The 26,452-nt window shown below is 41.2% G+C and overlaps 1 protein-coding gene across 2 annotated transcripts in view; it reads right to left on the minus strand.

Annotated features, from left to right (window-relative positions):
• Positions 1-4,422: 4,422 nt before the first annotated feature.
• Positions 4,423-26,452, minus strand: part of ttyh2 (tweety family member 2) — a 115,462-nt gene continuing 93,432 nt past the window's right edge. The window contains exons 9-15 of one of the 2 annotated variants that reach the window (XM_014179816.2): positions 9,755-9,847; positions 9,569-9,661; positions 9,260-9,402; positions 8,603-8,794; positions 8,298-8,376; positions 6,907-6,933; positions 4,423-6,177 (exon numbers count right to left, since the gene is read on the minus strand). In XM_014179816.2, the coding sequence (XP_014035291.1) occupies positions 6,097-6,177; positions 6,907-6,933; positions 8,298-8,376; positions 8,603-8,794; positions 9,260-9,402; positions 9,569-9,661; positions 9,755-9,847 (708 nt within the window). In that variant the 3' untranslated portion in view covers positions 4,423-6,096. The remainder of the gene's footprint in view (positions 6,178-6,906; positions 6,934-8,297; positions 8,377-8,602; positions 8,795-9,259; positions 9,403-9,568; positions 9,662-9,754; positions 9,848-26,452) is intronic. The other variant, XM_014179817.2, reaches the window with a different exon arrangement.

Genomic DNA, 26,452 nt, shown 5'->3' on the forward strand with positions numbered 1-26,452 from the left:
GCAGTCTACAGCCTGTCTACTAATGCCACGTACTGTATTATTAAAGCAGCAGTCTGAGTATTACAGCATTACACCACAGACAGCTATCAACACTGAGATTGTAGCGGCATACAAATGTAAGTATTACTTATTCTTTAAAACCATTCATGATCTGCAAAGACAATGAGCGCAGCTACAGATGAGCATAATTAGACAACTCCCAAAACATAAACCAATCTTTGACTGATCTGTGATTTGGGGAGGCACAAGTTTGCTTTGTATTCATTACCAGCAAGGAAATATGAAATTAATTTGACAGTAAATATAACGTAACTATATTTCAAGTGTGTCAGTATAAGTATGTTGTTCCATAGGATATTGTGTGAAATTTGAAACTTTTCGCTCACCACAATCCAAAAAGGATTTGAAGGTCAGTTGCGTACAGCCAGCATCCTTGATGACAAGAAAAAGTAAATTTTAAAATCGCATTAACACACATATGCACAAATTACAGTGGGGGGAAAAAGTATTTGATCCCCTGCTGATTTTGTACGTTTGCCCAGTTACAAAGAAATGATCAGTCTATAATTTTAATAGTAGGTTTATTTGAACAGTGAGAGACAGAATAACAACAAAAAAATCCAGAAAAACACATGTCAAAAATGTTATAAAATGATTTGCATTTTAATGAGGGAAATAAGTATTTGACCCCTCTGCAAAACATGACTTAGTACTTGGTGGCAAAACCCTTGTTGGCAATCACAGAGGTCAGACGTTTCTTGTAGTTGGCCACCAGGTTTGCACACATCTCAGGAGGGATTTTGTCCCACTCCTCTTTGCAGATCTTCTCCAAGTCATTAAGGTTTCGAGGCTGACGTTTGGCAACTCGAACCTTCAGCTCCCTCCACAGATTTTCTATAGGATTAAGGTCTGGAGACTGGCTAGGCCACTCCAGGACCTTAATGTGCTTCTTCTTGAGCCACTCCTTTGTTGCCTTGGCCGTGTGTTTTGGTTCATTGTCATGCTGGAATACCCATCCACGACCCATTTTCAATGCCCTGGCTGAGGGAAGGAGGTTCTCACCCAAGATTTGACGGTGCATGGCCCGTCCATTGTCCCTTTGATGCGGTGAAGTTGTCCTGTCCCCTTAGCAGAAAAACACCCCCAAAGCATAATGTTTCCACCTCCATGCTTCACGGTAGAGATGGTGTTCTTGGGGTCATAGGCAACATTCCTCCTCCTCCAAACACGGCGAGTTGAGTTGATGTCAAAGAGCTCCATTTTGGTCTCATCTGATCACAACACTTTCACCCAGTTGTCCTCTGAGTCATTCAGATGTTCATTGGCAGACTTCAGACGGGCCTGTATATGTATTCTTGAGCAGGGGGACCTTGCAGGATTTCAGTCCTTCACGGCGTAGTGTGTTACCAATTGTTTTCTTGGTGACAATGGTCCCAGCTGCCTAGAGATCATTGACAAGATCCTCCCGTGTAGTTCTGGGCTGATTCCTCACCGTTCTCATGATCATTGCAACTCCACGAGGTGAGATCTTGCATGGAGCCCCAGGCCGAGGGATATTGACAGTTCTTTTGTGTTTCTTCTATTTGCGAATAATCGCACCAACTGTTGTCACCTTCTCACCAAGCTGCTTGGCGATGGTCTTGTAGCCCATTCCAGCCTTGTGTAGGTCTACAATCTTGTCCCTGACATCCTTGGAGAGCTCTTTGGTCTTGGCCATGGTGGAGACTACTGATGTTTGGCAGATCCACGCTCTCGATCTGTCCACTCTTTCCATTCACCAGACACTTGCAAATGGACAACGGCGGCAAAATCTAAATTTAACCAACATTAGTGGGCGTGGTCTCGCTGTTTTACTCCAATAGAATTGAATCTGTATTTTTGCTCCCACTCTAGCGGCCGCTGGTAATAATTACACTCTAAAAGGATTTAATTTCACTACTTGAGAGGAAAATCATTTTAACTCTAGAAAAACACTCTAGTTTTTACTGTGTAGTGAGTGTTGTAACTGAGGACAGACTATTTTTATGCTCTCTATGCGCTTCAGCAGTAGGTTGTCCCGTTCTGTGACCTTGTGTGGCCTACCACTTCGCGGCTGAGCTGTTGTTGCTCCTAGACGTTTCCACTTTACAATAACAGCACTTATAGTTGACCGGGGCAGTTCTAGCAGGGCAGAAATTTGACGAACTGACTTGTTGGAAAGGTGGCATCCTATGACGATGCCACGTTGAAAGTCACTGTGCTCTCCAGTGCTGCCAATGTTTGTCTATGGAGATTGCATGGCGGTGTGCTTTATACACTTGTCAGCAACGGGTGTGGCTGGAATAGCCGAATCCACTAATTTGAAGGGGTGTCCACATACTTTTGTATATATAGTGGAGTAGGGTGGTGGGTTTTTAGTGAGTCTACAGTAGAGATAGATGGTACAGTATTTGTTGCTTTATTTGTACAGTTGAAGTCAGAAATTTACATACACTTAGGATGGAGTCATTAAAACTCGTTTTTCATCAACCACTCCACAAATTTCTTGTTAACAAAGTATTGTTTGGCAAGTTGGTTACTTTGTGCATGACACAAGGAATTTTTCCAACAATTGTTTACAGACAGAATATTTCACTTATTTCACTGTATCACAATTCCAGTGGGTCAGAAGTTTACATACACTAAGTTGACTGTGCCTTTAAACAGCTTGGAAAATTCCAGAAAAATATGCCATGGCTTTAGAAGCTTCTGATTGGCTAATTGACATCATTTAAGTCAATTGGAGGTGTACCTGTGGATGAATTTCAAGGCCTAATTCAGTGTCTCTTTGCTTGACATCATGGGAAAAACAAAAGAAATCAGCCAAGACCTCCACAATTGTAGACCTCCACAAGTCTGGTTCATCCTTGGGAGGAATTTCCAAATGCCTGAAGTTACCACGTTCATCTGTACAAACAATAGTACGCAAGTATAAACACCATGGGACCACGCAGCCATCATACTGCTCAGGAAGGAGACACGTTCTGTCTCCTAGAGATGAACGTACTTTGGTGCGAAAAGTGCAAATCAATCCCAGGACAACAGCAAAGGACCTTGTGAAGATGCTGAAAGAAACGGGTACAAAAGTATCTATATCCACAGTAAAACGAGTCCTATATCGACATAACCTGAAAGGCCACTCAGCAAGGAAGAAGCCACTGCTCCAAAACCGCCATAAGAAAGCTAGACTACGGTTTGCAACTGCACATGGGGACAAAAATTGTGCTTTTTGGAGAAATGTCCTCTGGTCTGATGAAACAAAAATAGAACTGTTTGACCATAATGAGCATCGTTATGATTGGAGGAAAAAGGGGGAGACTTGCAAGCCGACGAACACCATCCCAACCGTGAAGCATGGGAGTGGCAGCATCATGTTGTGGGGGTGCTTTGCTGCAGGAGGGACTGGTGCACTTCACAAAATAGATTGCATCATGAGGAATGAAAATTATGTGGAGATATTGAAGCAACATCTCAAGACATCAGTCAGGAAGTTAAAGCTTGGTTGTAAATGGGTCTTCCAAATGGACAATGACCCCAAGCATACTTCCAAAGTTGTGGCAAAATGGCTTAAGGACAACAAAGTCAAGGTATTGGAGTGGCCATCACAAAGCCCTGACTCAATTCTATAGAAAATATATAGGCGGAACTGATAAAACGTGTGCGAGCAAGGAGGCCTACAAACCTGACACCAGCTCTGTCAGGAAGAATAGGCCAAAATTCACCCAACTTTTTGTGGGAAGCTGGTGGAAGGCTACCCAAAACGTTTGACCCAAGTTAAACAATTAAAAGGCAATGCTACCAAATACTAATTGAGTGTATGTAAACTTCTGACCCACTGGGAATGTGATGAAAGAAATAAAAGCTGAAATAAATCATTCTCTCTACTATTATTCTGACATTTCACATTCTTAAAATAAAATGGTGATCCTAACTGGCCTAAGACAGGGCATTTTTACTAGGATTAAATGTCAAGAATTGTGAAAAACTGAGTTTTAAATGTATTTGGCTAAGGTGTATGTAAACTTCCGACTTCAACTGTATATACATATTTTTTTCAAATAAAGCATAAGGGAGGTATACTCCAGTTTAGTAGGTGGCGTTAATGCAACATTTATTGGATTTCAACCACCGTTAAACCTCATTGAAGAAGAAGCCCAGGACAGAGTTTTGAAAAAGGATGGTTTGCACAGGAGCTCGGTGTAACCCAATGACTATGTAAAATTAGATTTGCCTTGTACACCTGTGTGGCTAACCAAGTCGTCCTTACACTTACCTAAGGCTGATGGTCTTTCACATCCAATTAATTATGCAAAGTGTCAGTCAGGTTAGCCACATTTCATTTTGGGACTTTAAAAAAATATGTGCATAAGGCATTCGTAGAACGAAGATACACCAAACACAACATGAGAATACTCAAAAGTATTTTATTATTAATTCACAATTATATCCCATCTCTGAGGATAGATACACATCAAGCACCACTCTCAATGGTTGTAGACAGCGCTACTTCACATGCATTCAAACGGTAAAAATGAACAAAACAAACAAAATAATATTAGAAAATCCTACAGAATTAAACATTATCTGACGATAGCTCAAACCGGCCTGTTCATTAAGAGTATGATGATATGTTTTCTCAAAATGGAAGAAAATGATCATTAGTAAGGTTAAAACGGCTGTCTAAACACTATTTCTCTCACCATGATAGTTTGCAGCCGCTTCCAAGTCATGACCAAAACTCAAGTCGATATGGTACTATTACAATACACTTCCAACCTAATGCCATCATTTAACAACGGCCTCTGAAAAGAATATCTGACATTATGGCAGAGCAATGCTCTCCTAAGGGCTTTATTGGTTTAAAACAAGCTACAGATATCGCACAACCAGTGGCACATTAGGACAACCCTAAAATGAATGAAAAATACTACAAAATAAGACACAACAATCTGTAAACGTACAAGGTATTTACAGAAGTCAACATACAGTATAGTTTAAATACCAATCAGTTACTGTATGTGGACAAATAACATTTGTAACATGTCTTAGTCGTTGAAATGATGGCTCAAAACATAAAATCCCGTGTCAGACACCGTGCAGGATTTATTGAATGGAGGAGAGCAAACAACACAGAGGGGTATCTGCGAAAGATCAGTGCTGGGCAGGGTCACTATCCCAGGCCCTACCATACAGTCAGGGTTGAGTTTGTGCTTCACAAGGTTTAGGTCTTAACTGTATGTGGAAACATATAACTAATATTATGGCATATGTTGTCTGTTGCCTTGAAGGGAAAAGGAGGACCCTCCGACAGTCGAAATTACAGTATTCAGTTCTAAGAATGTGAAAATGTAATTTCTGATGTCTTTGTGCTTGGCCAATTTCAGATATCAACAGAATGGTATGGTTCCTTCTTTTGATTTGAATAATTAATGTATTGTGGCTGGTTCCTCCAGATAGTTCAGCAGTCCACATCAAGTCTTTGAAGAGGCCAGGTAGAGAATGTCTTTTAGCAAGAGAGGAATAGTCACAAGCAGTCATAGACTTACAGTAGATATACTGTAATTACAGAAAATCTGTTTAGGAGAATAGGGAGTGGTTATATGCCCAAAAACATGCTTCAATTCTTAAAATATGTTTTATAAGACGTTTCACTTCAAAATAGATGGATACAAATCATTCGTTTCTGAACAATTTAGATCATTATTAAAGTAATTTCTTGTAAAAGTTGCTTTTGTCTCGTCGGAGTGAATGAATCAAGCTAGTGTTTTTAAAATAAATCCTTATTACAAATAGAATGAATAGAATCATATAATAGAATATGGGCTGGAGTCACGGTGACTGAGACATACACATTATGCTCTGGGGTTTGGGATGGGACAACTGTGTGTGTGACACCTTTCCTCATATCAGGCCTTGGTCCAGTCCAGTGAGTTGGACGAGGATAGGGTCCGTGCAGCAGCCACAGAGTCACACACTGCTGGAGTAGTTGTTTTTGTGTGTGTGCGTGTTCGCCTGTTTGAGAACCCCTCTCGGAGATGGCAGAAGTGAAAGAGAAGAAAGATCGAGGGAGGAGCAGCTCTATGCCTGGAAATCATTCCCAAAGTGTCTGATCTGGTCCTCAGTCATGGACAGGTAAGTGGCCCTCATGCTGGGGGAGTACTGTAGGGGAAAACATAATATCACAGGACGCACAATTAGAGACAACACCGGGCGACTTATAGTGAATGAAACACACAACAGTATAGAAGAACATAGTACTCTTTCAGATCAGTATCTAACCAGCGAGACAGGAAGGAAGGGTAGGTAGCTAGGGGAGACAATACTGTGTCTATGCCAAACATTGATTGGACTGAGAGTCAGACAACACTGTAGGTCCCTTCTTATGGATCAAGCCTTCTCAGGCGGTAGGTGAGACAAGGGGCATACCATGACTCTAGAATTCTATAGCACCAGACCAAGCATAACGACAAGCCTGACGCTCGGCACCTTATGGCGGTAACAGCTATAGAATTACACAGAGGGAAGGTTTGCGGCATGCACACATAGGGCTGCCGATGTGTCTCTGAAAACATGTCCCAACCCAGGGAGGAGATGTGAGGATAGGGTACACCACCACACTCCCAACAGCACGGGGCAAACAGACCTGACTGGGTCAAACATACAACTGGAATGATGACGATGATGATGTCATGAGGATGATGTCATGAACAGTAAGGTTTGCAGTTCAAAGCCATGCCAGAGGTGAAATAGAAAATGCAGTTCCAAAATGAAAATGGAGGTAAATAAAAAAGAGATGATTTTAAACGAAGGCAGGGGGAAAAGCAACTGGGAGTCTAGCTTGTCCTTCAGACAGTAGAGAGGTCCAAAGAGGAGCAGAAAACAACTTACTCTGTTTCTAAATTGCTGAGTGTATACCTCCAAAAGTTGATAAAAAAAATAAGGAAGTAAGAAATGAAATACAAACAAACATATAAACAACAAACAAACAAAAAATATCAAAGAAGCTGTTAGCTGAAAAGGTAGAGTGCACGCTTTGCAGAAAGGTAGATATGGGTCCAGAAAGGCACCACATGACATGACATAATCATCACAGCCAAATGGTAGTAGAGAGAGAGGGCAGGGGAAAGCACAGAGGTAGATACGGTTTAACACTTTAGAGTTCGTCCCAAATGGCACCCTATCCCCTATATAATCCACTGCTTTTAAATAAATAAGATGTGTTGGTGCCATGTGGGACTCAGCATTAGTCTCAGGTAATAAACCTTATTTTCAGTCAAATATAAAAACGTCATCCCGTGGGAAGGATGGCAGGCAGCTACAGTAGATACCCATAATATATGAGATGCGTGATATCTGTCTCTTTATCAAATTTAATTAGGCACAGCAGGCATTTTGAAAGGTTAAGCTTGATGGAAAATGTATTCATCCTAAAAACGTGGCCTGTCTCCTCGACAGGAAATGAGAATAGATCTAAAGAGCTGCCACTACGAGGCAATAGAGGGGGGTGAAAGAGAGAAGGAGAGAGAGAGATACTTTAAGAGAGAAGGAAAGTGACCAAATAAGGACTAGCACCTGTGACATCCTCCCCTGGGCATTGGTCTAAGTAACATGCTATGTCCATGTTAAACTTCTCTTTCACTGTCCTACTACTTCGGTTATGAGTCAGCAATCTACAGTTATGGTAGATAGACAGGTAAAGGCACAGAGTTAGCAGTGTGCTCTCTGATATGTCATCAAAATGATGACCATGATCAAAAGCCTTACTGATGGATTTCAGTATTTGAAATGTATTATCATATGGACGTCATATCTTGAGAAAAACTCTCTCGTCACAACTCGTGAGAAACAAACTACAAGACCAACTTCAAGTCAAAGTAATGCTGACTTGAGAAATTTAAGGAAGGCATCATGCAGAGAGAGCATCATATGGGAAAAGGACTCAAACTAGAGTTAAAGAGCAGTCTGAGCCCCAGCTGTCAGGTCTTTACCAGAGATGACATTGCAAACAGAAAATAAACACAGGAACAAGTCCTACCGGGTCACTGAATCAATTAAATAACAGAACAGAAATCCTGGTGATGAGAGAGAGATCAGTATTACAATGCTGATTGACTTGAGAGTATGTGGGACAGTGGCATCATGGTTGGGATCAATTTCAATTCAGTCAATTCAGAAAGCAAACAGAAATTTCAAATTGAAATTCCAATTCTCCCCATTGGAATTGACCCCAACCCTGAGTGACATCGCAAGAAAGACATGGCCTCTGGGACCCAACGCACCGAGGGGGGAGGTGAGCCTCTCCCGATCAGAGGAACGTTCTCGTACCGCTGGTTCCCCCCGAACAGCGCCGACTGGTTCCTGAGAAGGGAGAGCGAAGGAGAGAGTTAAACAAACATTCCCTATCACCCAAAAAAGTGGCCACAGCACAAGAACATAGCACTTCGGGCCAGTATGTCATCTTAGCGATCATGATGACTACATTTCATAGTTAGCTTTACTTTAGCTTCAGTATGTTCATACGTATAGCACACTAGACTGTGCATTAGCATACACTCCACACCAGGCCAGGGCTGGACTGACTCACATGTACTCTGAAACGGGTGCATTGGACACAGCCTGTGCGGCAGGCGGGTGGAGGCTGCTCTGGCTGCCCATACTGCTGCTGTAGCTGCAGAAGCTGTGCACGTTGGTGGCATGGTTGGGGTTGTGGGTCGTCATGCGTCTGGCCTGAGGGTTAAATGGGTCCTCCTCGTCTATATCATCATAATCCCGCTCCCTGAGAGAAGAGAAAGGCTGGAGGTCAGGGGCATAGATTTTGAGGATGATTTAGTGACTTGGTAAGGTGTATGTACAGTATATAGTTTTACTCCATGTGTAAATCTGTGTTGTTGTTTGTGTCAAACTGCTTGCTTTATCTTGGCCAGGTCGCAATTGTAAATGAGAACTTGTTCTCAACTTGCCTACCTGGTTAAATAGAGGTGAAGTAAATAAATAAATAAATAAAATAAACACAATGGATGTTTACACTCTTGTTCTATAAAAGGGCGATAGAGAGAAAGATAGTAACTGTGATTCTTACTAGCACTGGTTTTCCTATTCTCGTGATCATGATATGTGGTTGTCTTATCTACTTTAGTTGACTGGATTGATTGCAAAATGCTCTGGATAAGAGCGTCTGCTAAATGACTCAAATGTAATGTAAATGTGATGAAAGAGACTCGGTGGGAGGGCCCCTCCTGACCTGCTGGCGATATGTGTCCATGCCCGGGGGATGGCACACAGCATGGCACAGAAGGCACAAATTGCCAGGATAGAGAAGAGGCATAGGTACAGCAGGCCCTCCACCCCGTCATAACACACACCGATCAGCGCATCCAGGTAGTCCTACAGCGTGGAGGGAGGAAACAAACAAACACACACACAAACACATTTGCAGATAGCAGACAATATCTCTCTGAGACATGTTGTGAAGTGAAGAGATGTACACAGCAGAGCCACTGTCACAAGGAACTAGGTCCATGCAGTGGGACTCAGTGGTGGTGTCCTGTACCTTGTTGAGCCCTCTACAATCCAGCAGGGCAGTCAACTGGTGGAGGCTAGCCTCTGAGGAGTTGAGCAGGTGCTGGATGCCCATTAGGTCTCTCTGTGGAGAAGACAAGTGTAGGATTCAGTACTCATAAACTTCTATGCTTACACAGACGGGACGCATTATGCCACAGGAAAATTCAACACTGACCTCAGCGGTGGGGAAGAGAGGCACAGCGAACTGCAGCAGGCCCTGTATTTGGATCTGCATGGTGGTCAGAGACCTTTGGAAGATGGTCAGAGACTGCAAACACACACACACACACACACACACACACACACACACACACACACACACACACACACACACACACACAACAACATGCCAAATTATGGGTAGTGTACATTTAAAGGGATAATCCACCCACAGAAATAACAATCATGAAACTCCTGTCAGGTTGGTAAAAGCCGATGTTCTATCAATGGGTAAAAATGATTTAACTTCTAAGTGGCCCATCTGTGAAATCAGGAAATCGTGTAGAACGCGTCATTGCTACATGGTTCTCCTCACTAGAGATAGGGGATGACACACTATCACATTTCATAACGCTTTTACGACAATTACCTGCACTCCAAGTCGCCAAATCAGCCAATAGATGGTATGGACCTACTTGTATAGAGCACATCCATCAGTTTATATCGTCACGACAAAGTTTATATTTCGCTTGCGGATATTGACTTAATGTGTGTATTTACGTTTGCTAGCTTGCTACCTAGCCAGCCAGCCCAGAGTCTCTGGCAGAGAGCAAGCTGATTTGCAACAGATTTCCACAACTATTTTTCACATGTTGCTACCAACCTTACTATAAAAACAAAATGAAAAATGTGTTAACAAAAAAATATTGTTTTCACATATTAGTGTTATTTAACACTGTTAATCATAGGAATTCATGGTTTAGGATGGATTATAACTTTAATACACTAGTGGGCTTGTCAGTTCAGCTTTTGTCCAGCATAGGGCGACAAAAACCAATCATTAACAGCAAGTTAGTCTCATCCAACAGAATCTGCACACTCTGCCCTGTGCACTCCACCCACCCAAACAGCAAGTAGACTGTAAACCACATTAATTTACCCCTTAGACACTGATCTAAGGAATTTTGGGAGCGTAGTATGAACCCTATGACTCGAACCGTACACAACAAATTCTCCAGTGTTCAAAAACAAACAAAAAAATTAACACAGAGCGTTAAATCAACACTGAAAGTCATGAGTCTGTGGTCTCATATAGACACCAGAACAGTGTTAAATTAACACACTGTGAGTGCCTTGCCTACCGAGTAAATTGTAGAGTTACCACCCATGACTTCATTGGTTAGTGACAGAGACATGGTTGTTGCATTCATCCATTTTCGGTCCTATTGACTATCCCCAAGCGAGATCCTAAGCGAAAATGTTATCATAAAACACTAAATTCTTTAACACAATACCATAGGTATTTCATAAAGCCTTATTTAGAGGGCCTAGTTTTACCTGGAAACAGGGGCCTGAAACTCATACACAATCACATTGAACCAAGACCACAAACATCATTATCATATTTCCCAGCATGCTCTAATGCAGGTTGATTTTGAGAATTGTTTGTTTAAATATATAGGTTTTCACATTTCCACAAACTTCAAAGTGTTTCCTTTCAAATGGTATCAAGAATATGCATAATCTTACTTCACATCCTGAGCTACAGGCAGTTAGATTTGGGTAGGTCACTTTAGACGAAAAAAAGGGAAAAAAAGGGGCGGATCCTTATTAACGATGGATGATCATTTGATTTCCAGTTTTTAAGTAAACTTTTTTTTCTGAAAATGATTGACAAGAAAAGTATATTCTAACCCATTGGGTATCTAACCATACCCTCATATGCAACGTCTTGAAATGTACAGATGGACGGATTAATCATAAAACTTCTGACATCCAATTTATTAACTCTGCCCATAACTTTTGGACTTTATAGCACTCCCAGAAGGCATGAATTATTTAGTCATTGTTAGTTTTCCACTTAAGACATGTCTCTGCCGTTGTGCTGTAGAATTTGTGAATTTTGTCTCTTGTATTAAACATTAGTTTATACTGGATTAAGCGTACATTTTCGTTAACTGTAAATTTGTTAGTTATGTTCCAACACTCCATCTTACCTTTCATATGACTATCCTTTTCTGACTCAAATAGGATTCCCTCAACATTGTCAAATGTCAAAAAGATTTCAGATCGATATTTCATGATATCAAACTTTTAAGTTGCATTTATAAAATAAATTAAACATTGGTCAGCCCAAAATTGCTTTTTAATTCTGTCATGGAAATAATTGTATTTCCTATTAACAAGTCATTTACGGTTTCTATGCCTTTAGATTTCCATGTGGACCAATTTATCGGTGGATTCTGAAAAGCTGTCCAAGGATTGTTTCATAGGGGTGTGTTTTTAGGGAGTGATATTGGTTGTTGTAGAATCCATTTAATTTTATTCTATATTGGTATAGTGTTCTTAACTATGAAGTGATGTTCTTAGCTTTATCCTTTAAAAATAGACATGTGAAAAGATTCTGGGGATGAGCATGCACATCTTCAATATGTACCCATTGTTCCTCTTTAGTGGATTTAACAATATTTTGCAGGTAAAAGCCTTGGGTGGCGAGTTGATGCAATTTAGAGAGATGTAAAACGTTCCTTTTTATTCCAATATTCTATGAATTTGATTTGCTCATATAAAGTCTGTTATGACTGTGTCTACTTTTTAAAGAATGCCTTTGGTGGGGTAAATGGCATTAGCGAAAATAAGTATAAAAACCTTGGGAGCCAGGCCATTCTAAAGAGGTTTATTCTACCAGTAAGATTTATGGAAAGATTGATCCATTTCATTAGATCTGCTTTCATGTTGTTGAGTAATAGGATAAAGTTATTTTTATATATTTGTTGTTTGTGTCACTTATTAAGCATCATAAGTATTTCATATTTTTTGTGGTCCACTTAAAGGATTGCTGTTGATCATTAGTTATTATTTTTTATTTTTTCTATTGTCATTATTTTATTTTTTTAAATGTTAGTTTTATACCCTGAGATTTTAAAATATTCAGAAAATAGTTTTTAAAAAGAGGGAATTTAGTTTTCAATATTACTCAGCTATATAATATTCAGACGAGCTATAACCTCCAGACGAGCTTCAATGCCATACAACTCTCCTGCCGTGGCCTCCAACTGCTCTTAAACGCAGGTAAAACTAAATGCATGCTATTCAATCGATCACTGCCCGCACCTGCTCGCCCGTCCAGCATCACTACTCTGGACGGCTCTGACTTAGAATACGTGGACAACTACAAATACCTGGGTGTCTGGTTAGACTGTAAACTCTCCTTCCACTCACGTTAAGCATCTCCAATCCAAAATTAAATCTAGAATCGGCTTCCTATATCGCAACAAAGCATCCTTCACTCATGCTGCCAAACACAACCTCGTAAAACTGACCATCCTACCGATCCTCGACTTTGGTGATGTCATCTATAAAATAGCCTCCAACACTCTACTCAACAAACTGGATGCAGTCTATCACAGTGCCATCCGTTTTGTCACCAAAGCCCCATACACTACCCACCATTGCGACTTGTACGCTCTCTTTGGCTGGCCCTCGCTTCATACTCGTCGCCAAACCCACTGGCTCCAGGTCATTTACAAGTCTCTGCTAGGTAAAGCCCCACCTTATCTCAGCTCACTGGTCACCATAGCAGCACCCACTCGTAGCACGCGCTCCAGCAGGTATATCTCACTGCTCACCCCCAAAGCCAATTCCTGCTTTGGCCGCCTTTCCTTCCAGTTCTCTGCTGCCAATGACTGGAACGAACTGCAAAAATCTCTGAAGCTGGAGATTCATATCTCCCTCACCAGCTGTCAGAGCAGCTCACAGATCACTGCACCTGTACATAGCCCATCTGTAAACAGCCCATCCATCTACCTACCTCATCCCCATACTGTATTTATTTATCCTGCTCCTTTGCACCCCAATATCTCTACTTGCACATTCATCTTCTGCACATCTACCATTCCAGTGTTTAATTGCTATATTGTAATTACTTCGCCACCATGGCCTATTTATTGCCTTAACTTACCTCATTTGCAGTCACTGTATATAGACTTTTTGTTTTCTTTTGTTCTACTGTATTATTGACTGTATGTTTTGTTTATTCCATGTGTTAACTGTGTGTTGTTGTATGTGACGAATTGCTACGCTTTATCTTGGCCAGGTCGCAGTTGCAAATGAGAACTTGTTCTCAACTAGCCCACCTGGTTAAATAAAGGTAAAATAAAATTTAAAAAAAAAAAAAATATCAGGAGATTATCAGCAAATAAGTTTAGTTTATATTCAAGTTTACCAATACTGATACCTTATACGTTTGGGTCCTGTCCTAATTCTTTCTGCAAGCGGTTCAATTGCCAGTGCAAACAGGAGGGGGGAGACATCCCTGTCTTGTGCCCCCTTCTAAAGAAAATGTATCAGAAAATATATTATTTGTGTATATTTTTGCTTCAGGATATTTATCAAATATTTTCATAAAATGAATTATTTCAGCTGAAAAGTTGAAGGCTTCCAAAGTTTTTATTTGAAAAGGGCATTCAAGATGGTCAAATGCCTTTTCGGAATCAACAGCTATAATTGATAAATGAACATCTTTATGTTCCATTAAATAGTATGCTTTATTTGAGTTTAAACTGTAGTTGTTGGTTGTTGTCTCTCTTCATAAGTTAAGAAATTGTATTTTCTTCTTTACCTTGTAAAGATTTCTTATGGGCTTTTTCCTAAAATAGTGATTTATTTTTCTTTCATTTTAATTTCTAACTCAGATTTAAGTTTAGCTGAATATGATATTATCATTGCCCTAATGTGTTCCTGAAAAGCATACAGAATTGTGTAGTGTTGACTTTTCTCTGTCCTCTATGTTCACATTTGTAATGGTAAAGGTTTAAAAAAAAATGTTACGTATTTAATACATTCCGGGTCTTGAAGAAGTGCTCTGTTCGTTCTCCATATTCTTCCGCTAAATGTATTTTCTGTTCGTGTAATTAAGCCTGATACAGGAAATTATCCGATATCACTGTCATGGATTTTTGAACCTACTATATTTTTGAGTGCATTTTTGGAAATAAAAATGAAAAAAAGGAGTACTCTTTTGTAATTGGGAATAGTAATCTCCAGCTGTCCTGTAAATGATTGTCTGTGTCTGTCTAACTTGCTGAATGTGTGATTTAGGTCACTTGCTAAAATAATAGTTCCTGTCTGGATTTGATCTAATATAGCTTGAACTATATCTGAAAACACCAGATTTGCCCCTGGGAGGATATACAATGAAATCAATGTGTATTTTCACCATGTACTGTAAGGTATAATTCAAAATGAGAAAACAGCCTTTTTGGTCTGTGTGCTGGGATATAAGGGAAAAGGGTGTATTCTTGTTTATCAGTATGCCTACACCTCTGCTGTTACTACAGTAGGTGGCAGCATAAGCCTCTCCAACCCACCTCCTCTTTAAAGATCCCGAACAGTCATTCTGATTCCAATGCAAAATAGTATTTTGAGAGACTAAGATTTTACCCAGAATATTTTTGGGGATGTAAATGTCCATGGCTAACTACCATGGCTAACCACCAGGAACTTAGATGCAGTGTTGCAGTAAAATCATCTCAAGCTAATTCGGTGATATACAAAGCAACGCAAACAATATTGAAATTGCATCAATTTCAACAACAATTTTTTTTTATGCATCTCCCAATTTGGCATGTCTCTTGTGATGCAGTTCACAGCAGCACTGATGGATGTGTTGACATGACAACAATGTCAGAGTTTTGAACGACCCTTCTCCCCTTTTGTTCCATGCTGGCTGCTAGCTAACACCAGACACAAATGAAAGGGGAAACATATAAGTATCTTTGCCATAAATGAATAGTGAAAACCTTTCATTATAATTGCTAACATCCTACAGCGTACACCCTTGTGTACGGGTTCGAGCCCCCGTATTAGGGTAAAACTAGGCCCTCAAAATAAGGCCTCATGAAATACTATATGTAAGGTAGTTTGTTAAATAATAACAAAAAAGTATGATAACATATTCGCTTAGGATCTCACTTGGTAAAGTCCATAGGATCGAAATGGCTGAATGCAACCATGTCTCTGTCACTAACAAATAGTCATGAGTGTTAACTCTACAATTTTCTTGAAAGACAAGGCACTCTGGAAATATTTTAATAAGGCTTCACACTAAGCAGTGTGTTAATGTAACACTGTTCTGGTGTCTATATGTGTCCACAGACCAGTGTTCCCGCTGCGTTCATTTAAGTGTGGCGCTGCGCCACGGCAGAATCATTGCTGCCAGACCAAAATAAACATTATATTTCTACCAAACATATATTCAATAAAGTTCTGTAAAGCACATTCACATTTCTTGGTAAATAGATCATCTGTCTGGGTTCAATACCGTTCTGAAGGCTATTTAGTTCTGTGAGCTGTGGCAGGCAGCAAGCAACTCAAGAAACACAGCACGCGAGTTACCAGTATGCGATACAGACGCTCTGCGCAAGAAACACAAATCACTTGAATCATTTCAGAATGCACCTGCGCGCAACTGTGGCGCGAAACACAATTAACTTGAATCACCTCAGAGTGCACCTGTGTGAGAAACTGCAAGAAAGGTACATTAGCTAGCCAACTAGTTAACTACATAAGCTAGCTATAGCCTAAAAACTCTACTAAACTTAATTTAGATCTATAATATTGCTGCCACAAATGTAACAGCAATTAGCTATCCAATATCCACAAGGATGTTGATGATAGAAACATGGTTAACTAACGTTACTAGTTTAGCAAGTTAGCTAGCTAGCTAGATTCATTGGCTGGACAGTCCAGCTTGGACTATATTAACCGGCACCCAGGGACAGAGCATCGAATGGAAAGTGTGAGGGCTCATGCAATGATGGCAAAAGGTAAAGATTGTTATATTGGATACTTCCATTTCTCAAAATGTCTTCTAATGTAAAAGATATCAGATTGTGTACTAACCATGGCTCAATAATAAGGCATTATGTCTGTTGCTGTTCACAGGCTCCTCAGTCATGGGTGCATTCGAGCCAACCACAGTGCTTGAGCATGAGGCCGTCATTGGGGGTTTTAACCTGTTAGGGCTAGGGGGCAGTATTGACACGGCTGGATAAAAAACGTACCCGATTTAATCTGGTTACTACTCCTGCCCAGTAACTAGAATATGCATATAATTATTGGCTTTGGATAGAAAACACCCTAAAGTTTCTAAAACTGTTTGAATGGTGTCTGTGAGTATAACAGAACTCATATGGCAGGCCAAAACCTGAGAAGATTCCATGCAGGAAGTGGCCTGTCTGACAATTCTTTGCCCTTCTTGATTATCTCTATCCATTACAGAGGATCTCTGCTATTACGTGACACTTCCTACGGCTCCCATGGGCTCTCAGAAGGCGGCAAAAAGCTGAATCGTGGCTTTGCAGGCTCTGGCTGAAAAAAAGTAGCGCGTTTGGGTAGTAGCTGGTTACAGTACTGTGAGACTCAGGCGCGTGCCCGCGTCGACCCCATGCCTTGTTTTCTTTCGTCTGTTTCCATAAACGCAGATTCCTGGTTGGAATATTATCGCTTTTTTACGACAAAAATGGCATAAAAATGGATTTTAAACAGCGGTTGACATGCTTCGAAGTACGGTAATGGAAAATTTATAATTTTTTTGTCACGAATTGCGCCATGCTCGTGACCCTTATTTACACTTCGGATAGTGTCTTGAACGCACAAACAAAACGCCGCTATTTGGATATAACGATGGATTATTTTGGACCAAACCAACATTTGTTATTGAAGTAGCAGTCCTGGGAGTGCATTCTGACGAAGAACATCAAAGGTAATCAAACTTTTGTAATAGTAAATCGAAGTTTGGTCAGGGCTAAACTTGGTGGGTGTCTAAATAGCTAGCCGTGATGGCTGGGCTATGTACTCAGAATATTGCAAAATGTTCTTTAACCGAAAAGCTATTTTAAAATCGGACACCTCGATTGCACAAAGGAGTTCTGTATCTATAATTCTTAAAATAATTGTTATGTTTTTTGTGAACGTTTATCGTGAGTAATTTAGTAAATTCACCGGAGGTTTGCGGGGGGTATGCTAGTTCTGAACGTCACATGCTAATGTGAAAAGCTGGTTTTTGATATAAATATGAACTTGATTGAACAAAACATGCATGTATTGTATAACATAATATCCTAGGTGTGTCATCTGACGAAGATCATCAAAGGTTAGTGCTGCATTTAGCTGTCTTCTGGGTTTTTGTGACATTATATGCTAGCTTGAAAAATGGGTGTCTGATTATTTCTGGCTGGGTACTCTGCTGACATAATCTAATGTTTTGCTTTCGTTGTAAAGCCTTTTTGAAATCGGGCAGTGTGGTTAGATTAACGAGAGTCTTGTCTTTAAAATGGTGTAAAATAGTCATATGTTTGAGAAATTGAAGTAATAGCATTTCTAAGGTATTTGAAAATCGCGCCACGGGATTACACTGGCTGTTGCGTAGGTGGGACGATTTGGTGCCACCTAGCCCAGAGAGGTTAAATATCTGGACCATCTAACAAAGCGGGAGCAGGCCCATCACACAAACTTCCCAGAACTGCTTGCTGAATTGCTGGGTTTGGTACTATTTCACAAAGCTCAAGGTGAATGAGTGCTCCACAATTCTGTGTTTTTGTTCATATTTCTTCACTTGATATTTAAATGTCACCAGACTTACTTCACATTGTACTTATTTACATGAAGATTGGCAAGAACACAAACTACAGGTCGCACATAATAGTGGACGGAATGTTGAAGATTCTGGCCCAAGTTGTGGAGGAGCCTATCCTACATGCCATTCAGACATCTGTAGCCATTGGCCTGGAGGCTGATGAAACTACAGATGTGGCAACTAATAAGCAGCTTGATTTACATGTCAGGTTTTATTTCAATAAGAGTTACAAAATTATTTTGAATAGTGATATTCTACAGTCACACTGCATCCATGAGTAATAATGAAATTGTTTATGGATTTGTGTATGTTTTCTAGATACATGGACCAAGAGGGACACCTTTAAAACCAGTTCCTGGACCTGGTGTCAGTCCCTGATGGCCAGGCAGACACCATCGTTGCCTGGGCACTGATGGGGCTGCGGTGATGACTGGTATGGACACAACACAAAGTCTTATGTAATACCCTTGGTAGAACCAAGTATTGAGTTTATTTGTTAAAATTAATTGGTAATTTACAAGTGAATAGGTTGGTTTACTTTAAGTTTTGACCAATAAGGTCGCTTGTTAGGCTGTGGCCAATGGGAGAGTTGACCTGGTTAACGGAAGACCTGGGAAAAAAGAGAAAGATGTTGAGAAAAAGGATGGACATTACATTATGACCATTGGTGAAGGAAAATGATAAAAGATGACGATAAAAATAGAACAAAACCCATACCTACCGAGTTTAGAAAGGATTTTAAAACTTCAAAAATGTTAAAACTAAAATGGTATTTTATAAGAGAGTTATCATTTTGTTAAGAAAGACTTAGTAAAGACTGAAGCTACCGTTTACACTATGTCTTGTGACATAGTGTATATCGAATCTCCCATTCCTCTCAAAATTTTTTGAAAAAGCTGTTGCGCAGCAACTCACTGCCTTCCTGAAGACAAACAATGTATAAGAAATGCTTCAGTCTGGTTTTAGACCCCATCATAGCACTGAGACTGCACTTGTGAAGGTGGTAAATGGCCTTCTAATGGCGTCAGACCGAGGCTCTGCATCTGTCCTCATGCTCCTAGACCTTAGTGCTGCTTTTGATACCATCGATCACCACATTCTTTTGGAGAGATTCGAAGCCCAAATTGGTCTACACGGACAAGTTCTGGCCTGGTCTTATCTGTCGGAAAGATATCAGTTTGTCTCTGTGAATGGTTTGTCCTCTGACAAATCAACTGTAAATTTCGGTGTTCCTCAAGGTTCCGTTTTAGGACCACTATTGTTTTCACTATATATTTTACCTCTTGGGGATATCATTCGAAAACATAATGTTAACTTTCACTGCTATGCGGATGACACACAGCTGTACATTTCAATGAAACATGGTGAAGCCCCAAAATTGCCCTTGCTGGAAGCCTGTGTTTCAGACATAAGGAAGTAGATGGCTGCAAACATTCTACTTTTAAACTCGGACAAAACAGAGATGCTTGTTCTAGGTCCCAAGAAACAAAGAGATCTTCTGTTGAATCTGACAATTAATCTTGATGGTTGTACAGTCGTCTCAAATAAAACTGTGAAGGACCTCGGCGTTACTCTGGACCCTGATCTCTCTTTTGACGTACATATCAAGATTGTTTCAAGGACAGCTTTTTGCCATCTCCATAACATTGCAAAGATCAGAAATGTTCTGTCCAAAATTGATGCAGAAAAATTAATCCATGCTTTTGTTACTTCTAGGTTAGACTACTGCAATGCTCTACTTTCCAGCTACCCGGATAAAGCACTAAATAAACTTCAGTTAGTGCTAAATACGGCTGCTAGAATCCTGACTAGAACCAATTTTTTTTTAATCATATTACTCCAGTGCTAGCCTCCCTACACTGGCTTCCTGTTAAGGCAAGGGCTGATTTCAAGGTTTTACTGCTAACCTACAAAGCATTACATGGGCTTGCTCCTAACTATCTTTCCGATTTGGTCCTGCCGTACATACCTACACGTACGCTACGGTCACAAGACGCAGGCCTCCTAATTGTCCCTAGAATATCTAAGCAAACAGCTGGAGGCAGGGCTTTCTCCTATAGAGCTCCATTTTTATGGAATGGTCTGCCTACCCATGTGAGAGACGCAGACTCTGTCTCAACCTTTAAGTCATTATTGAAGACTCATTTCTTCAGTAGGTCCTATGATTGAGTGTAGTCTGGCCCAGGAGTGTGAAGGTGAACGGAAAGGCACTGGAGCAACGAACCGCCCTTGCTGTCTCTGCCTAGCCGGTTCCCCTCTCTCCACTGGGATTCTCTGCCTCTAACCCTATTACAGGGGCCGAATCACTGGCTTACTGGTGCTCTTCCATGCCGTCCCTAGGAGGGGTGCGTCACTTGAGTGGGTTGAGTCACTGACGTGGTCTTCCTGTCTGGGTTGGCGCCCCCCCTTGGGTTGTGCCGTGGCGGAGATCTTTGTGGGCTATACTCGGCCTTGTCTCAGGATGGTAAGTTGGTGATTGAAGATAACCCTGTAGTGGTGTGTGGGCTGTGTTTTGGCAAAGTGGGTGGGGTTATATCCTGCCTGTTTGGCCCTGTCCGGGGGTATCATCGTCTTATTGGGTGTCCTGTGTGAATTTAAGTATGGTCTCTCTAATTATGTCTTTCTCTCTTTCTTTCTCACTCTCTCTCGGGGGACCTGAGCCCTAGGACCATGCCTCAGTACTACCTGGCATGATGACTCCTTGCTGTCCCCAGTCCACCTGGCCGTGCTGCTGCTCCAGTTTCAACTGTTCTGCCTGCAGCTATGGAACCCTGACCTGTTCATCGGACGTGCTACCTGTCCCAGACCTGCTGTTTTCAACTCTCTAGAGACAGCAGGAGCGGTAGAGATACTCTCAATGATCGGCTATGAAAAGCCAACTGACATTTACTCCTGAGGTGCTGACCTGTTGCACCCTCAACAACTACTGTGATTATTATTATTTGACTATGCTGGTCATTTATGAACATTTGAACATCTTGGCCATGTTCTGTTATAATCTCCAACCGGCACAGCCAGAAGAGGACTGGCCACCCCTCATAGCCTGGTTCCTCTCTAGGTTTCTTCCTAGGTTCTGGCCTTTCTAGGGAGTTTTTCCTAGCCACCGTGCTTCTACACCTGCATTGCTTGCTGTTTGGGGTTTTAGGCTGGGTTTCTGTACAGCACTTTGAGATATCAGCTGATGTAAGAAGGGCTATATAAATACATTTGATTTGATACACATCATTTTTGTCATCTTCAAACAGGACCACATAGTGGTGTGTCAGAACAGCTAAAGGATGCCTTCCCGTGGATGGTGTCTGTGGCTTGTTCTGCCCACCGCCTTGCTCTGGCCTGATTTGCTGACGTCCCCTATATGAACACTTTCAAGGAGCAGCTGCAGCAGCTCCATAGTTACTTTGCCAAAAGCAGTAACAAGACAAGTCTTGAAAGCTGCTTCAGTGACCCTGGGCCTTCAGTACTTAAAAGTGAAGGTGAGATTATGTATCACATTCCTTCGCTTGGCTACTCTGGTCTCATCTTGTTTACCTACTGCATCTATACTCAAAATAAATGTATTTTGCAGGAAGTAAAGGATGTTCGCTGGCTGTCCCAGCAAAACCTCAGCGCAGTGTTTGTGGCATTGGCTGAGGAGGTGGAGGTAAACCGGTGCCCAACTGCTAAGATCCTCTACGCCAGTGATGCAAACTAGTCACCTTCAGCAAAATTCGCAGTTTTTAATCCACAATAGGTAAACTACGTGATTCGTGTAGATCCGATGAGAAAATGTAATTTTTTTTGCGTTTGGGTCACTAATGGCAGTAAGCGAACCAGTGATGTGCGTTTGGAGCAATACGGTCTGTATCCAAGACTCGAGCCTGGGCTCAGCCAGTCGTTCACATAACAGAATGCAGCATGCAACTGAAGAGAGAAGAGACAACCAACTTGCTAGTTACAGCATCAGCGGGCGCTCTGGAAAGACAGCGGAGAGTGGAAAGGCAGTTTGCCAGTTACAACACTAGTGCGTCCCCTGAACAACAACGAAGAGGTAGGTGACAAGCCTAGAGACGGAGGCGAGAAGGTGATGATGCGTACTTCATGAGCTGCAACCGAAAAACAACTGGCATTTGGAAAGTTTGAGGTGAGGGAGCAAGTGTGGTAGAACAAGAATTGTTAGCATTGTTAAGTATCTTTCTACAGTAGCTGGATCAAATTCTCTGTTAGCTAGCCAGAGAAATGTTGAGCAACATTAGCTGATCAAATAATAGAATTTATGGTGTGAAAATTTTCTAAATTAACGTTTTAACATTAGATGAGGTAACGTTAGTAGCGTTAGCTCGAGGAACCAATTAGCTATAGTATTAACTGGTATACGACTCCTTGCAGTTCCTCAAGCTATAACGTTAGTTTCTCACTGGACCCCGGGCAATCTGTGTGAAATGTTAACTAGTTAGCTAGCTAATGAACTAACTACTATCTATGAAACAAATGTTTTCCCTCTATGTGGTTAATTTTCAGAACGAGAGAATTAGGTGAACATTAGGCATTGCTTGTTAAACAAGTGGATTCAGGGATCAAGTGTAGCTGGAGCTGGGCCTAGCTTAAGCTGGATGCCAATAGAGGTGAAAAGGAACACCACACACTTCCCTCTTTTTCAATAAGGTGGATAAAAAGGGGTATGCCAGATGTACTCTCTGCCTGAAAGATCAATTATTCCAACAAAGGGTCTCATGCTCTGCTGCTAGCACATTGTAGTACAGGCAGAAAGTGTACAATGTAATAACACGCAGTGTAGCCCAAAGATATTGCTTTGTGTTGAACTTGACATACTGTAACACTTTTGTGTGAGTGAGGGGGCATTACTTTTTTTGCACACATGTAGCCTTGTGCACTTAATCAATGTCTGCTATAGTTGCCACAATAATAGAGCAAAAATAGAATGCCTGTTTGTTTCATTCTATTTCTACTTTAAGATGTTTTTTTTTTTACCGAAGTGCAATATTTACATGTATGTGGTCACAAGCGTTCTATTATAAAGGCTGTCATGGCTAACTGCAATATTTGTGTATTGTTTTTTCTCTGGACTTGTGTGTCTTTCGCAGTAAAGTTTAGGCAACAAATAACATTGGATTGCTTTCCTTAATTTTTTGCTATGAGTTTGGTTCACTGTAACCACTTTTTATTTTATACACAGACATTGATCATGTAGATCATATTCTTTGTTGTTTAATTAGTACAGTTAAAACCTGAATTTCAAGATGGGACCCAGCCTAAGAAATTAGATTTTTAAAGCATATATATCATTTTTTGCGTGTTTCAGTGTCCCAAAAATGTGTCACCTTTTAGGGCCCTCACCAGTTTGCATTCCTGCACAACGCTTTCTGTGCCACGTACAGGTAGGCCTAGATGTATTATAGATTATACTCCTCCAAATTAAATAATATACTATGTTGCTATTACTGCTTTCAGTGTCTCAAAATTCTATTTGAGTGGTCCACGATGTGGCTTTTAAAACCTGTTTTGTATTGTCAATTGATGTATCATTGTGGAGTGACAAACTTTTCTAACTCTACAGATTTGTGACAGCACTTTACCTGCTGGCGGACGTGCTGCCTCACCTGACGCGGCTTTCAAAAGTATTCCAATTAGAGGATGTAAACTTCCTGGCCATAAAAGAGCAGGTACATTCTTTTCTATCTTCATGTTCAAATGTGGGCAAATGTCTCAGTTTAACAGAGTCACAGGACAGCACTACTGAATGAAATATTTAGAACTACTGACACTTCATTATAATTACTTCAAGCAAAACAACTCTTTTGCTGCTGATTCCCAGCCCCCGGGGTCATTTCTGAGCTAACTCCACCAGGACTTCGATGTCCCAATGGGTCTGGGCGCATTCAACATCAAGGAGGAGGAGAGGGAGAGGCCAGGTGGAGGAGACCAAGACCTCTTTGGACACTGTGTTAACTAACCTCCAGACGAGCTTCAATGCCGTACAACTCTCCTTCCGTGGCCTCCAACTGCTCTTAAATACAAGTAAAACTAAATGCATGCTATTCAATCGATCACTGCCGGCACCTGCCCGTCCGTCCAGCATCACTACTCTGGACGGCTCTGACTTAGAATACGTGAACAACTACAAATACCTAGGTGTCTGGTTAGACTGTAAACTCTCCTTCCAGACTCACATTAAGCATCTCCAATCCAAAATTAAATCTAGAATCGGCTTCCTATATCGCAACAAAGCATCCTTCACTCATGCTGCCAAACATACCCTCATAAAACTGACCATCCTACCTATCCTCGACTTCGATGATGTCATCTATAAAATAGCCTCCAACACTCTACTCAGCAAATTGGATGCAGTCTATCACAGTGCCATCCGTTTTGTCACCAAAGCCCCATACACTACCCACCACTGCGACTTGTACGCTCTTGTTGGTTGGCCCTCGCTTTATACTCGTCGCCAAACCCTGGCTCCAGGTCATCTACAAGTCTCTGCTAGGTAAAGCCCCGCCTTATCTCAGCTCACTGGTCACCATAGCAGCACCCACTCGTAGCACGCGCTCCAGCAGGTATATCTCACTGCTCACCCCCAAAGCCAATTCCTCCTTTGGTCGCCTTTCCTTCCAGTTCTCTGCTGCCAATGACTGGAACGAACTGCAAAAATCACTGAAGCTGGAGACTCATATCTCCCTCACTGCTTTAAGCACCAGCTGTCAGAGAAGCTCACAGATCACTGCACCTGTACATAGGTCATCTGTAAACAGCCCATCTATCCACCACATTCCCATACTGTATTTATTTATTTATCTTGCTCCTTTGCACCCCAGTATCTATACTTGCACATTCATCTTCTACACATCTACCATTCCAGTGTTTAATTGCTATATTGTAATTACTTTGCCACCATGGCCTATTTATTACCTTAACTCCCTTATCTTACCTCATTTGCACTCACTGTATATAGACTTTAAAAAAAAAAAAAATTCTCTACTGTATTATTGACTGTATGTTTTGTTTATTCCATATGTAACTGTGTGTTGTTGTGTGCGTCAAATTGCTATGCTTTATCTTGGCCAGGTCGCAGTTGCAAATGAGAACTTGTTCTCAACTAGCCTACCTGGTTAAATAAAGGTGAAATACATTTGTTTTTAAAAAGGGAGCAGTTCTGAGCTGGGTTTAGAGAGGAGGTAAAAACATTTGTTTTCAAATGTTGTTTTCAAATGTAGCCTTCCCTGTGGCTCAGTTGGTAGAGCATGGTGTTTGCAAGACCAGTGTTGTGGGTTCAATTCCCACGGGGGGCCAGTACAAAAAAATAAAAAAATAAATGCATGAAATGAAATGTATGCATTCACTACTGTAAGTCGCTCTGGATAAGAGTGTCTGCTAAATGACTGTAATGTGATGAAACCAATGTTACATCATGTGTGTTGGATAAACTACAACAAACAGCTCTTAATCACTTATTTTCTGTTTTGTGCTGTAATTAGGTAATGGATCCATATCTTGTTGGCCTCCAGGACAGCCTAGACCGGAGGTTCCAGCACCTGGAGATTCTGGGGGCCTTCAGTGTGTTGGGACCTCAGGCTGCATTACCTAGTGAGAGGATAAACACCTTTAACCTGGCCCTCCTCTCCAGACAGTTTGTGCAAGCGCCAGAGGCTGCTGTGCTGCAAGAGTGACCCTCTTACAAGCAACATGTACTAGTTGGAGCATTCACGGTATCGAATGAGTGTGACAATCTTTTTTTGAAGAGAACATTTTAGGCCAGTGTTGCCCAACCCTTTTTCCTGTTGAACTACCACTCTCTTGGCTCTTCTTTAATGCTGGACATCTTTTTGTTTTTCATGTATTTCAGGGGTTGGATCAGCTGACGGCAATGGCAAAGCTGGCCTCGCAATTTGATGAGTGGGGGCAGCTCTACCCCTGCCTTAGCCAGTTGGCAGCAATCACACTGACTATACCAGTGTCTTCCGTTAATTGTGAGAGGGACTTCTCTGCAATGAAACGAGTAAGAACATTTAAATGTGAAAGTAGATCCTCTTTGTCCCTCTCCCTTCTCTTATTGTTCTTTCTGTTATTGCAGGTCAAACA

This window comes from Salmo salar, chromosome ssa28, assembly GCF_905237065.1.
Source record: "Salmo salar chromosome ssa28, Ssal_v3.1, whole genome shotgun sequence".
Lineage (NCBI taxonomy): Eukaryota > Metazoa > Chordata > Actinopteri > Salmoniformes > Salmonidae > Salmo > Salmo salar.